At 44.2% G+C, this 17,501-nt stretch overlaps 1 protein-coding gene across 7 annotated transcripts in view; it reads left to right on the forward strand.

Moving 5' to 3' along the window:
* Nucleotides 1-17,501, forward strand: part of LOC110500727 (ankyrin 2b, neuronal) — a 301,703-nt gene that overhangs the window by 267,579 nt on the left and 16,623 nt on the right. For 5 of the 7 annotated variants that reach the window (XM_090214820.1, XM_090214817.1, XM_036958190.2 and 2 more), the window contains 7 exons: nt 392-413; nt 2,800-7,602; nt 8,387-8,464; nt 8,711-8,842; nt 9,292-9,438; nt 9,594-9,828; nt 10,124-10,193. In XM_090214820.1, coding sequence (XP_090070946.1) covers nt 392-413; nt 2,800-7,602; nt 8,387-8,464; nt 8,711-8,842; nt 9,292-9,438; nt 9,594-9,828; nt 10,124-10,193 — 5,487 coding nt within the window. Of the gene's footprint in view, nt 1-391; nt 414-2,799; nt 7,603-8,386; nt 8,465-8,710; nt 8,843-9,291; nt 9,439-9,593; nt 9,829-10,123; nt 10,194-10,373; nt 17,346-17,501 lie in introns of those variants that run through there. The other 2 variants (XM_090214818.1, XM_090214819.1) reach the window with 1 other exon arrangement.

A 17,501-nucleotide genomic window follows, 5' to 3' on the forward strand; every position in this document is an offset into this window, starting at 1 on the left:
AACATTGTGCCTCTCTCCCCATTTCTCCCCCGCTGACTAGTGTTCATTTTGTAATGTTCTTTACATGCTCTTTTCAGGCTAGAAGCTTGTCACTAGACGTCCACTTCTTTGTCTGACATTTAGCTCTTAAATTAGGTATTAGAAAGGGCCATGTATTTATATATATATATATATTTAGTATATGGCTCTCCGTGTTCCATGTTATTACTGATCAATTATTGTGCTTGTTTTGTATTAGAGCATCCATCTTTAGATATTAGTAGCAGTTCAATGTCCAAGTATACTACTTATTTCCTTCGTGTAGCAAATGTGTACAAAATCTTGCCTAGATTTTTCTTACACAATGATTTAAATTATATTCATAGTGCAATTTCTGTATTCCTCTATACAGATCAGCAGGACGCTCGAGAAATGTAAGTATTATACCATTCTTTGATAACTCCTTTAACATGTTTTTTTTTCTCAGCTATACTAAAACTTTTATAGACATGCCGTTTAACTTTGAACTGTTATAATATGGCTGCATTACTAAAACATTATGACTAGAACATTTCTTTGATAAGTGCATTAGAACCATGCCATAGATTTAGACATGGCTAATGATGTTATGCTAGCTGACCTTTGTAGAGAACAGTACAGAATGGTAACCAGAGATAATGCATAAACGTTGAGCTTCATATGACCCTTGTTTGCAAACGCTGTAGCACAATGCAATACTTTTTCAAAGTCCTTTAAGTTCTACATGTTTTGTCTTTGTCACAAAAACAAAACAACACAACCTTTCACTCCACCGCACCTCAGCCAAGGTTATGCCAACAACTTCATCGGGCATGAACTTCATCCATTTCTCATGTCACACACCGCTGCACCAGTGTCTTCATGCTGACTCCCTCCTCTCTGCCATTTTGAATTTGGGACACATGGAGAGAGAGAGCTCAAACAAACTGTAATTCATAACTTGGTGATGTTTATGTGACAACAGAATAGTACCCCCATAGTAATTCTAGTACACTAATGGCAAAGCAAACTGTCGTCTAGCTTTCCCAGCCCTCCAGATCCCATCCTTCATTCCCTACCTATATATGGATCATATTTTCCCTTTGCCTCTAATTGATTAATTGATTGACTAATTGATCACTAATCATGGTCATGTGCCTCAGCATAGCTGGATATCTACACATTTATGCAATATACATTTAATAGAATACATTTCTGTGTGCACTTACCTTCAAAACATACATGTACAGCACATACAGATCTTACATAAACGGATAGACAATGTAATGTACACAATGTTATTTGTTCAATTCAACTTCATTACGTTGAACAGTGTGTGCATGACGCATGTGGCAATTTGCATACACATGTCATTCATAATATGGAATAGATGCATTAGATTCACCTTTTGTAGTCATAGTCTGAGAAAACAGTAGACTACAACTCACCACACTATTGAATGTGAATACCTAAATTAACCACTCTTTGACAAATGTAAAATGTAGATTTGCAAGTGTTTGCTAGTTTTATTTCATTGATTAAATGAATCACTTTCAATTTGCTCCACTCACTCTTCACCAGAGGCTGCATGTCAACTTTCCCCTTTGCTTTGCATGGAAATAACTTGGCTTTACATGAGTGTGTATGTGTGTGTTCCTGTGTCTGGGTGTGTGTCAAGTGTGAGAGTTATATTGACTCTTTGGTTTGCTTTAACTTTGATCTTTGAATTACTTTTCAATCTCTATTTGAATTTGTTTTAATACACTGTTGCTACTCTCATTATGATTTTCAATTTTCTCTTCAGTTATGTTTGAGAAAGTTTGTATACGTTAGTGCAAGTTAGTTTAAGTTAGTTTAAGTTAGTATAAGGAATGGATATAGTCCTCTAAAAGGACCACATGCCCTTCCCTTAAAACGATCCTGTTTTAGAACATACATTTCCTTAAAGGCCCAGTGCAGTTAAAAATCGTGATTTCCTTGTGTTTTACATATATATTTCCACACTGTGAAGTTGGAATAATATTGTGGAATTGTGGAAATGATGATCATGCCATTTTAGTGTAAGAGCTGTTTGAAAAGACCGCCTGAAAGTTCCACCTGTTTTTGTGGGATGGAGTTTTGGCCTGCCTAGTGACATCACCAGGCGGTAAATGAGTTAACAGACCAATAAATAAATAAAACATAAAAACCTCTGCCAAGGCAGCTAGTTTTCCGTTTGCCCTTCCTCACTCAGACCACTCGCAGACAGTCTTAGCAACATTCCAGCTATCACTGGCTTTCTTCTCTGAGGACAAAATAGCATTTTTAAAATTGTTTTTTAAAACATGTTTTTCTCTTTCTCTCTGTAGACAATCTTGAGATGTCTGTCTACCTATATGTTGTTATCCCTTTGTTTGTTTCCCTGTTTCCTTATCTTTTGTTGATTTGTGGGTGTCTGTTGTTGCTCATCGTTTGTTTGATCGAGTACTTATTTTAGATATGTTTGCGCTTTCGTGTTGTGAGCGTGAATGTGCAGAATATGTGTATAAGCAAGTTATTTCCTGCTCATTTCCTTCCCATCTTTATGATTTAGCTGGCTTTTTGCTTTGCTGCAGTATTTGCCGCCAAAGAACCCCAGTGGATCAAAAGCCCCTTCCTTTGATACATTCTGTAGATGTCACTGTGACCCTGCTTTACCCTTTGAATCCTGAAAGTTTGAACTATTCCTGTTCCTGTCCTGACCACATTCTCCAATGTCTGTCTCTTTTTCATTTCAATTTCAATTTTTTTTGCACCTTAATTGTCCTCTTGCCAAAATGGAAGATGACGAAGACATTACGTCGACGACAGTCCAGAAAAGAGATCCGGACCTTCTCTCCGATGTGTCTGAGCTGAAACAAGACCTGATCAAAATGACTGCTATCCTAACCACGGATACCACTGACAAATCCAGTTCTCTGGAAGGGAGCGGTCTGGAGAAAGGGGCTGAGGAGGTTCAGGGCGAGCCGTTTGAAATCATGGAGAAGGTCAAAGAGGATTTGGAGAAAGTGGGCAAGATACTCAGGAGTGGAACATTGGAGGGTGAGGTAGCAGAGGGGGCAGCAATAGCAGCCGGAATGAATGAAGAGTGGATCTTCCTCTCAGACTGTGAGATAGAGGAGGCCAAAAAGATGTCTTCCTTAGAACCCCAGGAACCTATTCTACATGAAGTCCGAGTAAACAGAGGGATTCCCAGACCTAAAGCCATCAAAGACGTGTCTGGCATGAACACACACCTGACTGGTGAACTCAAAGAATATCTCCTGGATGTACCTGAGGGCTCCAATGCAGCAGCTCAGGAGGATGTGGTCCAAGAGAAATTCACAGAGGTCGTCCTGCGCAAAGGCGTGAAAAGAACCACAACGACAATAACAACAACAGCTACAATCAAAACTCCTGCTGTTGAACTCAAAAAGCCAGTCAGGAGGAAAGGAAAAGACCAGGAACAGGCGGAGGAATCTACCTATGGGGATGCTCTCCTAAGTGCACCCACAGACCGTAAACCAGTGTCACCTGTGTCCCCAGTAGTTGAGGAGACCCCCATTGGGTCCATAAAAGACAAAGTCAAAGCCCTTCAGCAGAAAGTGGAGGCAGAGCAGAAGGGTCAAAAGCCAACTAGCACCAAACCCTCAAAGGTTGCAGTGGAGAGCAAAATCCCTCAAGGGACCGAAGAAACCACCCTTAAATTGAAACAGAGCCCTGCAAAACAGGACACCGCTAAACAGGGCCACCCTAAGTCCCCCAAAACTGAGTCTGAGAAGCTGCAGGAGACTATGTCAGTAAGGGAGCTCATGCGATCCTTCCAAAAGGGGCAGGACCCCTCAAAGAGAAAGTCTGGACTTTTCGAGCTCAAAACCCACACCTCTACAGTGCATGAAACAACAGAATCAGAATTACAGCCCAAACAGTCCAAATCCACTATCAAAGCCACCACAATCCGTTACGAACGGGAAGTATCACTGGACGCCATTCCTGGCGAGCACCACAGAGCCAAAGATGAGCAAATTAGCCCACACAGAAAGCACTCCAAAGACTTTGGTGCTGAAATTAAGGCAGAGCTTGAGGACAATCCAGAGTACCAACAGTTTAAGCAGACCTCTGTAGAGGGTAGTCCTGCTGCCCAGTCAGACCTAACTGAAACCGTAGAGTTTCTGAATATTTCCCTCTATGATAGCTCTGATAGTTTGAAACATGAGAGCGTGGCAGACTCTCCCAGTGCCAGCCTGGGTGATGGTAGTCCTCCTCACCTTAGCTCAGAGGATAGCCTCAAACACGAGGGCTTAGCCACCCCTGGAACAAGCCCTGACAGTCTCTCCCTCTCTCCAAAAAATACTGACCAGTCCACTAAAAACTCAACAGCTGCTACTATAGCTGTCAAAGGTGACAATAAAACCAAGGACAAGTCTGGAGACTCCGGTGTGGGGACCACTGATGACCAGCCATCAACGGAAATGACCCTTCCTGTCTCTCCCAGTGAGGCTGCAGACGACCGCACCACGAGTGAGTCTATATATTTTCAGACGGGCGAGTCTAAGCCATCTAAAACGAGAAAGCTTACAAAGAGAGTTTCAGAGACTTTAGAGAGCTTCCTTAGGGGTGAGGAGAGCCCTGTTGACAAGCTAGCATCAGCTGTAGCTATGACCCTTGCTTCTAGTTCCTCTACCCAGCATCAAGGAAGCTTAGAATTGCCTTTAAAAGACCCAGATACCCTCAGTCCCTTAGCCGACGAATCTTTGACCATAAGCCACAGAGACTCTCTAGACGAGGATAGTCCCCTCATGGAAGACGACTCCTCCCATAGGACCCCAGACTCCATCGAGCCCAGCCCAACAAAGGAATCCCCCTGTTGTGACTCCTTAGAAAGCAGCCCTGTAGAGCAGAAAACGTTCCCTCCCATTCTAGATCAGCCCAGTGGGTCCTCTAGACACCCAGAACCCACCAAAGCCTCAGACTTCCCCCCAGACGTGTTGCGTAGTAGGCTACGCAGGGACCAGGAGGCTAGTGCCAACGATGATGACAGTATCGAGCAGACTTCGTCCCAGATGGAAAGTTCTGGTAAGGGTCCCCTCTCCCCCGAAACCCCTAGTTCTGAAGAGGTAAGTTATGAGGTAAACTCCAAAACCCATGACCACATGTACCTATCTGTGGTGTCCATACCAGCTTTCATCCCCGAATACTCAAAGGAAGAGGATGATGAGGCAGAAGCACAGAGGAAATTCATCCCAGAGGATGAGATGTTTAAAATGTCAGCCCCAAAAAAAACATTTGAGGAATTGGACCAGTACACCAGAGCCAAAAATAACTCTAGAAAATATATCATTGCCTTGGCAGGTGATGAAGCAGGGGATGATAGCTTCAAAACAGTTGAACTAGAGTCCGCAAATGAGAGTGGGCTCAATAGGGCCAAGGAGACCTCAGAGTTAGCTCTTTCTTTTGAATCCCTTATTAAAGTACAACCTCCCTCTCCTTTTCCAGCAGGTGTGCATGAAGGAATCCACCACACAGAAGCCAAGAGCACAGCTACAATGGTAGCAGTGGAGGGACCTCAATCTGTCTCAGAGCAGCATGTCCCACAATCAGTTCAGTCACGCAAAGACATGGATGACACGGAAGACAGTTTAGCTAAAACGGTTACCGTGTCTTCTAGCTCTGAGGGGGCTGCAAACATAACCGATGAGCAGAAGGAGGAAAGTTTGAGGAAATCAAGGGAAAGCCAGGAGGATGATGGGGGAGGGAAAGAAGCAGATGCAGGCAGTCTGCAGACAGCTGCTGTAAAAGCTCCCTGTCAAATAGAGAGTAATATAACTGACGAAGTGAAAGGAGATCACAGGAGGCACTCAGGAGCTCCTGAGGTAGAAACGTCCTCCACTGCTGTCATTGGACAATTGAGGGAAACATTCAAACCCGAGATCTGCATCTATGATGACACAGAGGAAGACGATGAGGAAGAGGAACCTCCCAGAACCGAGTCAAAGGGCGTAACCGCCAGAGCAGAGGCAGACCCTTGGAGTGCCATGCGCGAAGACGATGATGCTTTTGCGGCCCGCGTCAAAGAGGAAGAACAGAAGATCTTGGGTCTGATTGTAGACCGGCAGTCCCAGGGGGCAACCCCGGACACCACCCCAGGAAGGAGCCCCACGGAGGAAAGCACGCCAACCAGCGAGCCCAATCCATTCCTCTTCCAAGAGGGGAAGCTCTTTGAGATGACTCGGAGCGGAGCTATTGACATGACCAAACGGAGCTATGAGGACGAGGGCTTTGCCTTCTTCCAGATAGGCGAGCAGCCTCTAGAGGAGGCGCTAGCTGAAGAGGTCAAAGATGAGCCAGGAGATAGAGGAGTCCAAACAGAAAGTGAAATCGGACTCAACCTGACTCTGCAAATAAAAGTGGAGGAAGACGAGGAACAGGCGAAAGATGCTTCAGATCCCACACACCGTGCCTCGACAGAGGACGATCAGAAAGGTAGTGAAGCTGCAGCAGCCTCCCCCTCAAAATCAGATGCTTCTAAGTCTAGAATCCCTAGAATGGGTCTTTCTGCCTCAGCTAAGACCACTAAGAAAGACAAAGACCCAGTATCACCAGTGTCTCCTGAAACTGTAGAGGTGAAACCAGACATAATTGTAGAGGAGACCCCCCTAGAGGTAGAAACTAGTTCCCTCGATCCAATGATAACAGATGTTGAGACAGCAGTAACCACTGTCACTCGATCAGTGTACCCAGAACAGGACCAAGAGTCCTCTGACTCCTCTCCAGAGGAGCAGCATTCAGTCATAGAACTCCCCCAAACCACAGAAAAGACCAAAACCCCAACTTCTACTGAAAAAGTTCCAAAGATCCCAACTAAAACCCCAGCCAAGGCTGGCCCCCAAAGTCAGATTAGAACTGCTTCCTCCTTTACATCCCCTGCATCCCCCTCTTCAGCTAGTCCTAAAAAAGAGACTCCCGCTTTAGAGTCCAAATCGAGAATACCTGTCAAGGGCAAGGCTAGCCCTGTCAAGCCTGAGCCATCAGTTAAACGTACTGAGTCATCCCAGGACGCAAAGCTCAAGGTCCCAGTAAAAAAGGACTTGAGGAGAAAGTCTGAGACAGATACAGGTCCCTCTGCTGTACCCAAAACCAAGACGTCGTCTTCCAAAGCCAAGAGCTTCTGTGAGGCAGACAAGTCATCATCTAAAAAGGACCTGGGTCGTCCCATGAGCGATGACTACTCCACCAAGCCAAAGTCGGGCTTTGGTTTCCAATCTAAGCTGCCAGTTAGAGGCAAGCTTGGTCAGACATCTCACACTTCCACCCCCGCCAAAGATAAAAGCGAGCCGCGCAAGAAGTCTATAGAGTTTGTCAATAAGATTAGCGACAAAGTTACAAAGCTAGTTGAGAGATTTCCTCAGGACGAGAAAAACAAAGAGCAGGAGGCTGCTGTCTCGAATGATGAGAGCAGCGGCATAGACCCTTCTGTCATAGAGAGTGAGACTTTTCCCGAAATACAGTTCCCTGCTTCCGGAGATGTCTATCCCATTAGACCGCTGTGGGATGACCCTGTTGACACGCAGATGCAACGGATTCCCGACGATACAATCAGAAGTCAAGGTACCCCCCCTCCTTAAGGGGCTCGTTCTCTCTCTCTCTCTATTGTGCGTTGCTAGCGTGCTAGCCGTAAACGGTGCCGCTTCTCTGTGTCTTGTAGCTAAGGTGACGTGTAACTAAAGACTCTTTGTGGTTGCTTCTGTGGTGTTTGAGCTGTGTCTTGTGTTTGTGGCTGTGTCTCTTTTCTTTTTTCTCTTTTTTTTTATCTCCAGATTGACTTAGGCAGGGAATCAATTCAATCATTTAAATAATTGAAGGATTGAAGGATCAGTTTTATTTTGATGTCACTGACATAATTTGTCATAGTCAGATTTAGTATCAAATATATTTTATTAACCAAATTAGGCTGTAGGAGTAAAGCTGAATTATATAAAATGAGAGAAGAAACCACAATCATTTTTCCTGAGCTGTTACAATGTTGTTGCTGGTGAACTTCTGCAATTTATTTCAATGCCATTTGTTTTTTTTAAATTAGTTTACAGTCCTGAAAATTGCACGGGGATCACTTTTATGGTATTGCTAATCTATGAACCAACATCATAGTGTAATAAGAAGCTATACACCAAGCTATACACATGTCCATTTCAGTTACTGTTAATTATCCACACATACCTTCAAATAGTTAACCTTATTGCACCACCGAGCACAATAAAGCCAGTGAAGACGTTTTCCTCATGTGCTCAGTTGAAGATAGTGTTTTCTTTCTAACGTGAATGTGACTTTGCCTGTCCATCCTTGTGCGGCCAATCCTCTCACGGCTCTCCTGCTGTTGTGGTGGCATTTACAGTAGATTCCCAGGATGAAGCCGAGAGGAAGGAGGAACGGTTGGAAATAATAGCCGACCACCTGGGCTTCAGTTGGACGGGTGAGTGAAAGACCAGGCATATCGGTACTTGGTGTCAGAAACGATAATCACTTCCCAGTGATTTTGAAGAATGTTCAAATTAACATTGCGTATTTAACACTGAAAATTGTCCTATAAATGTCTGGTTGCTATTCTCAAAAAATATATATGTTATCTGATCTGCCAGATGTTTCCAGTATTGGATTTCCATCAATCCTTTTTTAAATCACATCATAATATCTGTCTATTTTCGGGTGTGTTTTCCAGAGCTGGCTCGAGAACTGGAGTTCAGTGAGGAGAAAGTCAATCTAATAAGGCTTGAGAACCCCAATTCACTACAGGACCAAAGCCACGCCCTGCTGAAGCTCTGGACTGACAGGGAGGGTAAAAATATCACAGGTACCTTGATCTATCCGCTCTTTATTGTATTCAGAATATTCAGTGACATTTAGAATATTCGTCATAGGGGCCTCCCAAGTGGTGCAGTGGTCTAAGGCATCACAGTGCTAGCTGTGCCACGAGAGATCCTGGTTCGAGTCCAGGCTCTGTCACAGCCGGCCGCGACTGGGAGACCCATAGTGCGGCACACAATTGGCCCAGCGTCGTCCGGGTCAGGGGAGGGCTTGGCCGGCAGGCATGTTCCTGCCCCATCGCACATCAGCAACTCGTGGCGGGCCAGGCGCAATGCACGCTGACACGGTTGCCAGGTGTACGGTGTTTCCTTCAACACATTGGTGCAACTGGTTTCCAGGTTAAGTGGGCATTGTGTCAAGAAGCATTGCAGCTTGGCTGGGTTGTATTTCCCAATGGCTTTACTATGACCATTTTGTCATATTGTTTTCCCACAGAAACATCACTGATCAAAAGACTAACCAAAATCAACAGAATGGACATTGTCCACCTCATCGAAACCAAGATGGTCAAGTCCACCCAGGAGGACACATCACACACCTATGCAGAGATTGAGAGGACCATTGCACTGGATCACAGTGAAGGTACAGTACAGTGTATTAACAAGCGGAATGGGAATGTTCTATGTTGACTGTCATGAGACAGTAAACCTCATGTCATTTTGTGAAACACCATTTTTTTTAAACTATGTCAGAAAGATCACAGGTTAATAACGATGTTCATATTTATGCCTGTCCAGGTTTCTCTGCCCTCCAAGAGGACATAGACAGTCCGCGGCCAGGCAGGCGTACAGACAGCACCCCCAGTGGGCCAGGGTCCAGGCAGGGGCCCCTCGTGGTGTCAGAGGAGGACCTCTCCTCCAGCATTTCGTCACATCACGAGACTTCAGGGCGGGTGGAGACAGACGAATCAGTAACAGGCCTCCTGAGACACGTCCAGAAGGAGAAGCTGCAGAAAGAGATGGATTCGACACAGTAAGTCAGTGGGACAGTATAACAGGGAAGTACTGAGCGAAAGAGAAATTGGTTAAGAGGTCTTATATTGTTTTGGAGGGTTTGCTGGTACATACATGTTGTATGGTTGTAGAAACAAACAGTTAATTAAGATATTGATTTGCGTTGTTAAAATCTATCTCTCTCTGTGATGGAGAGAGATAGAGAGAGTCCGACAGAAAGAGGAACAGACAGAAAGAGGGACCAACAGAAAGAGGGACTTGGGAGACTTCAAAGGGGATTAGATGTTTGACCTTGTTATTGTTTTGTTCCTCAGTTCTGTGGGCGGTACATCAGATACTGGACCGGAGAAGGCCGAGTCACTACATATGGGCACTTTCAAACAAGTAAGTCCCTTCTTCACCTTGTACCGCACCTCCCCCTACCAGCTCACCTCTCACGTCCTAGATCCTGTCTACAAAGGGCCCACCCCTCCCCCCTCGCCCTCTCTATCTGTCAAGCATTCTGAGGACGGGGCACAGGGAGGTGCAGAGTGGGGTGAGGGGTCAACTCAGCCCCCCCAGGCTGAAAGCGACAACAAATGGGTGTTGTCATCAACGAGTCACCAACAGTCGCCCACAAGAAGTCGTAGGCGTGTCTGTGGGAGCCGTCCGTTGTCCATGACCGACTTCAAGGACAGTCTGACTGAATGTGACCAGGCCGAGCCAGACTTCAGTGAGCTGTCTGTGGAGCTAAAGCAAACCTCAGAGGACTACACTTACCTCTCCACCACCTCTGTCACTATGACAACGGAACGGGTCACAGAGAACATCAGTATTACAGCCAAGCCTATAAATGTACCACAGTCTACTCAGCTGCCTCAGTCTTCTGAGGTGGTACGACCCAAAGAGACACATAAGATATTCTCAAAGGATCATATTGACGAGGTGTCACACAGACTTTACAAAGTCCTGTTTGGGTATGTAGTGAAGTCAACTAGTAAAGGATCCAGGAAAACACCAATGGAATTGGATGAAGTAGCGGGTACTTACAGAGCCAGCCCGGTTTATGCAGAGGATTCCCCTACCTCCATGCCTTTGATTGATGTAGACCAGGCTGAGCTTTACGTCAGACCTGTAGATATCAGTCCCTTGACCCCAGAGTCTATCACCTTTGAGGTGGGTAAGGAATCCCAGACAATAGTGCAAACATCATCTGATGTGTCTAGAACCACTCTCATTTCAGATTCGGTCAAAGTAAAATCCATTGTCAGCACTGCATTAATCCAGATGTCACATGAATCAACTGCTGAGCCCCCAAGAGAGGTGTTAGATCCTCCAGTGGCTGACTCCAGATCAGCCAAATCTGTTATACCGGAGGTAGAGTACAGTTTTGCGATAACCTTACCTATCACTCAACATAAGCCTTCAAGTCAGGAGGAAGCCTTTGTTACATTCTTATCAGAGTCATTCATGCCTTTGGTGCCAGAATCTACAGCCTCCAAAACCGAAAAAAAGTCTTCATCCCCTGACTCAGGGTCTGAGTATGCTACTAAATTTGTAGTTTCAATGCATGATCGATCGTCTTCGCCAGAGTCAGTGACTTCAGATGATAGGTCTGGGTTCCAATCACCTGACTCACCTATACCTGATTCATCCATACTGTTGACTGAGAGTAGAGCCTCATCCCCTGAATCACTGTCATCCGTTACTGAACTTAGGCTTCTTTTGCCTGACTCGTCCATACCTAATTTTAGACCCCTGTCTCCTTTACCATCCCCTGAGATTAAATGGGAAACTGCAAAATTACCTGCTTATGCCTCTGGACAAATGTTTAGGCCATTGACATCTATGGTTCCAAACAAGGGAGAGTTTACCAGAGCGATATCTCCAGGTAGTGAAAGTAGTTATTGTCGATCTATTTCACCTGAATCTGTAATTTACGAAGCTGAAGACAGAGCATCGTCTCCTGAATCAGTAATTCTGGAAACAGTGAGGTGGCATTTTTCATCAGATAGACCACTATCTCCTGAAGAGAATTTACAGAAGAGGGTATCATCACCTGAATCTACCGGGTCAGTCAATGAACATAGACCCCTATCCCCTGATTCTCCTGTACCTAAGTTTAGACAGGTGATACCTGAATCGGTTATCACTACTTTGGGATACAGATCATTCTCACCTGAATCAGAGACTTCAGTGACTTCAGTGACTTCAGAAACTGAATGTATACCATTGGAGGCTTTTGCCTTTTGGCAGAGACCAGACTCACCTGAGTCTTCAAGATCAATAGATGAAGATATATTTCTGTCTCCAGATTCACCAATTCCACAATGTTGGCAATCTGAACCCATTGCTTTAGTGACGTTCTGTAGATCATCATCATCCCAGTCTATATTTTCAGATGTAGATTATGAAACTGCACCCTTAGTTTCATTACTTTATAAGGATAGACCTTCATCATCTGAATCAGTAGCATCGATAGATGAGTACAGAGCGCTATCACATGAATCACCTATACCTCAGTTTCGACACTTATTACCCGACTCTGTTGTTGATTATAGATCAGATTCACCTAAATCAGTATTGTCAGACACTGAATATGTTCCAATGTCGCTGGAGTCTATAGCTGTAGCGCATAGATCAGATTCACCTGAAGCTTTAGACTTTGAAAAGGAGATCACGTATCCAGCGTTGACCAAATTGGAATCCCCTAAACCCCTTGTTTTTCCATCCGTGACAAAAGCCACGTTGACACTTGTTCCAGAAAAATTACAATTGGCAGCAGAATCATTTGAAGCCATTCAACCTAACCCTGTAATGTCAGAACCTGCTATTTCAACAGACATGCAAAATATACATCCAGATATACAGCAGTCCATTGAAAAGGGCAAAAGAAAACTCAATCCATTGTCGGCAAAGACGAAACCTGCAAAAGAAATTAAATCAAAGTCCGCCAAAATTGATCCAGCATTTGAATCAGAGACCGAAATTCCTGCTGAAATACCATTATCTGAGTCAGCATTACCTTCTACAAACCCACCTCCAACGAAACCTGCAGAAGTTGTAACTGCACCTAAACCAGCACTACCCGAATCTACTAAACTTGAACCTCACAAAGGACTATCAGTACCTGATGTAGCTCAACCTTCAGAAGACCAGCACATGGTACTATGCGTGTCACCAATAACTGTAACTGAATCAGGTGTATATGTCCCTGAAAGTCCACCAATCATATTCAAGTACACAGCTCCACCCTTTCTGGAATCTAGTAAACCTGAACCTCTTGTAGGTCTATCAGCCACTGGTGACGAGGCTCAACCTCCAGAAGATCAAGACATGGTACTATGCGTGTTGCCAATAACTGTAACTGAATCAGGTATTAATGTCGCTGAAAGTTCTCCAATATTAACCGAGTCCTCAACTGCACCACTATTTGAATTTAGTCAAACTGAACCTCAAAAAGGACTATTAGTACCTGCCTTGGCTCAATCTTCATCTGTATCACCATCTGTGTCACCAATAACAGTATCCGAATCAGGGACACGTGTCCTTCCATCAGCAATACTAGTGCCAGAGTACAGACTTGTGTATGATGCAGAACTTTGGAAGCTTATCTCTCAAGTAAATGACCCACAATATGTAGGAGAAACCTACTGCAGTAAAACAGGTGTGTTTGAGTATGCTGGACAGAGAATAGAGTATGAGGTGACATCGGAACCTGAACGTAAATCGTTATCAATAGATTCTCCAGCTGAGGAGTATGACTCTAAGCCACTGTCACCGGAGTCATTATCAGAGTACAGACCCATGTCATCTTCATCCCTGATGCTGTTGGAGGATATTAAAACAATGTCTCCTGCGTCTACTGGAACAATGAATGAAAATAGGTCATTGTCACCAGATTCCCCCGTACCCAAATATTCACCATTGTTCTGTGAAGCTGTTCAGTTTCACCATAGGTCATCATCACCTGAATCGTTACCAGATGATGAGGTTTCTGAGATATTTGAGTCAAGATTTGTAGCTATTGAAGGTAGACCCTTATCACCTGAGTCGAGTGGATCAGTCAGTGAGAATAGCTCACTTTCAAAAGACAAAGACATGGTACCTTGTGTGTCACCAATAACGGTAACTGAATCGGGTGTAGAAGTCCCTGAAAGTCCACCAATAATATTTGAGTCCACAGCTCAATTCTTTCCTGAATCATCTAAACCTGAGTGTCAAAAAATACTTTATGTACCTAATTTAGCACAACCTTCAATAGAGCAAGATTTGACGCCATCTATGTCAACAATAACGGTAACTAAATCAGATGTTGATGTCTCAGAAAGGCCACCAATAAAATTCGAGTCCACAGCCCAATTATTTCCTGAATCTAGTAAACCTGAAGCTCAGAAAGGACTGTCAGTACCTGATTTCACCCAAACTCCAAAAGAACCATCTTTGTCACCAATAACAGTATTTGAAGAAGGAATACTTGTCATTCCATCAGTCATACGAGTCCCAGTTTACAAACTTAAGTACGATGCAGAGCTTTGGAAGCTGATCTCTCCAATACATGACCCCCATTATGTAGGGGAAACCCCAAAAACTGGTATATTTGAGTATGCTGACAATATCATAGAGTATGTACAGACATCAGAAAGAGAAAGTCAAAGTTCATCAACTGAGGTTACTGAGGAAAGACCACTCACACCTGATTCTGAGTCTGAATATAGGCCTCTCGCAACTGAGTCAGTTAAGATAAAGACTGTTTTGAGATCAGATTCAGCAGAGTCAGTAAAGTCATTGAAAGCATGTCAATCTTTATCTCTAAATTCCCCCATACCCCAATATTCACTATTTTCCCTTGAAACGGCTCAATCCTATCATAGATCATTGTCACCTGAATCAGTATCTGATTCAGATGTTGAAATAGACCCAAAATATTCAATAGCTCTGGGTATTGACACGAGATCGTCCTTTCCTGAATCTCTAGGATCTGTCCATGAACATAGACCACTGTCCCCTGACTCTCCTGTACCTCCGTTTAGACAGGTAATACCTGAATCTGTTCTTGGATACAGATCCTCATCGCCTGAATCAGTGACTTCAGAAACCAAATTTATACTTTCTGAGGCTTTTTCCTTTTGGCAGAGACCAGACTCACCTGAGTCAATAGCATCAGATACAGAGGAAAGACCCCTATCACCTGAGTCTTTATCAGAGTATAGAATCATGTCTCCTGAATCAGTCATGCAACTGACAAACAGCAGATCATCATCACCTGAATCTACAGCATCAGTGGATGAGTACAGGTGTCTGTCTCCAGATTCCCCCATGCCTGAGTTTAGACAGGCATTACAAGAATCTATCGTTTCAATGGTTGGATATGGGTCCTCATCCCCTGAATCATTGGCAGATTATGAAGCAGAATCTGAAACAGAATACACTCTTTTGATTTCTGAGATTGAAGATAGACCCGACAGTCCCGATTCAACGGCATCAGTAGATGAGTTTAAAGCTCTGTCACCAGACTCCCCAGTACCCAAGTACACACAGCACGAAACTACTACACTAGTGGCATGGAATAGATCAGCATCGCCTGAATCGATATGCTCAGATACGGAATCTGAAATAGAGTTATTCATAGTTGCCTCAATTCTTCTTAAGGATAGATGCTTATCAGCTGAATCAATTGCATCTATAGATGAATGCATGGCATTGTCTCCTGACTCCCCCATACCTCAGTTTAGACAGATGTTACCTGAATCTGCTATTTCAACCATTGGGTACAGGTCATCATCACCCAAATCATTTGCTTCAGATATTGAATATGCACCACTCATTTCTGAGTCCTTATTTGATGAGGTGAGACCAGACTCACCTGAATCAGTGGCATCAGTTGATGAACATAGACCATTAACACCCGAGGGTCCTGTCCCTGATTATAGGGAGGAGTTACCAAAATCTGTATCAATAAGGGAATTATCCTCCACTGGATCAGTGTTGTCGGATTCGGAACACTTGATATCAACTGCAGAGTATTTTGCTAATGAACCTACACAATTGTCACCTGAATCAGTAGAATCAAACTGTGGGGAAACAGAGTTGTCAGCCAAAAGTCTCATTCCTGAGCGCGTATTACCATCAGAAATATTGGCACGTGAAGAAACAGACCAGCAATCAATGGCTGGTTCACCTATACCTGGAACAACCATGATGGTGGAAGAATACGATCTTATGTACGATGCACCTGAGTCTTTGCCTGACTGGCAACCCATGTCACCTGCAACATTAGTGTTAAAGGAGGATGTTGGAATATCATCACCCGAATCTGTGTTATTAGAGAAACCAATTGAGAAGGATAGATCGCTATCCCCTGAGTCAGCTGAATACAGACCCATGTCTCTAGAATCAGCCATGTCAATGGTTGACGTTAGAACATCTTCACCTGAATCAATGCATGAGATGAATGACAACAGGTCGCTTTCTCCAGACTCACAGATCCCTCAGTATACAATATCAGGTGTATCACGAATGGATTCATGTAATATGGAGTATGCCACAATAGAACACAGGTCATCATCACCTGAATCAATGTCTTCTGGCTCTGAGTATGAGCTAATGGCCATATCACCGTCAGCATTAGAGAGTAGGCCATCCTCACCTGATTCCCTAGAATTAGTCGGCAGGAATCGGCGGCTATCGCCTGACTCACCGGTGCCTCAGTTTATGAGGATTTTATCTCAGTACTTCATGGAACCCCTTAGTGATAGAACGTCTTCACCTGAATCAGTGTCATCAGACACTGTATTTGTAGCCTTACCTCTAGATTATTGGGCCGATGTCCTCCGAAGGCAGTCGTCTCCTGAATCCGGTGAATCAGATGAAGAGTTAAGTTTAGTTATTACAGGTAGAGAAACAATGACATTTAAAGCAGGTACGTTGAGTGATGTGACAACTGTTTTAACTTCTGAGCGTGTCCCATTGTCACCCAAAGAAAAGTCCTTGGGTGTCACTCTGTTGTCAGTCCCCGATAATGAATTTGAAATAGAACAGGGACAAATGAGCACGACAGATCAAGGCTTACCAAGGCTCAGTGGACTAGTAGCAGAAATGGTTACCTCATCTACAGAATGGACACAGACAAAGCATGGTTCAGAGCATGCTGAAACCATCCCAACTCCCCAAGCCACTATTGGTTTGGAAGACGTCAAAAAGATCCAGAAAGACGTCCCAGTAAGTCAACGACCAGTGAAGGTCCAGAAAGACGTCCCAGTAAGTCAACGACCAGTGAAGGTCCAGAAAGACGTCCCAGTAAGTCAACAACCAGTGAAGGTCCAGAAAGACGTCCCAGTAAGTCAACGACCAGTGAAGGTCCAGAAAGACGTCCCAGTAAGTCAACGACCAGTGAAGGTCCAGAAAGACGTCCCAGTAAGTCAACAACCAGTGAAGGTCCAGAAAGACGTCCCAGTAAGTCAACGACCAGTGAAGGTCCAGGACGGAAAAGAGGAAGAAGTAGAGGTCCTGTGCCCCAGTGCTGATACAATAAACACCAAGGAAGACCCACAGAGGGTAAGAGAGAGAGCATGATAAAGCTGACTTGCACGTGCCATGAAATAATGGAATAACTCCCAAGCTAATGGAGAATGATAATAACACTATGTGGTTGAAATGGATGTCTGGATTCTGAAGAATGTTTGTGCAATCACAATAGACTTGGATGGTGTT

This window comes from Oncorhynchus mykiss, chromosome 21 (genome assembly GCF_057628025.1).
Source record: "Oncorhynchus mykiss isolate SJ-2025 chromosome 21, ASM5762802v1, whole genome shotgun sequence".
Lineage (NCBI taxonomy): Eukaryota > Metazoa > Chordata > Actinopteri > Salmoniformes > Salmonidae > Oncorhynchus > Oncorhynchus mykiss.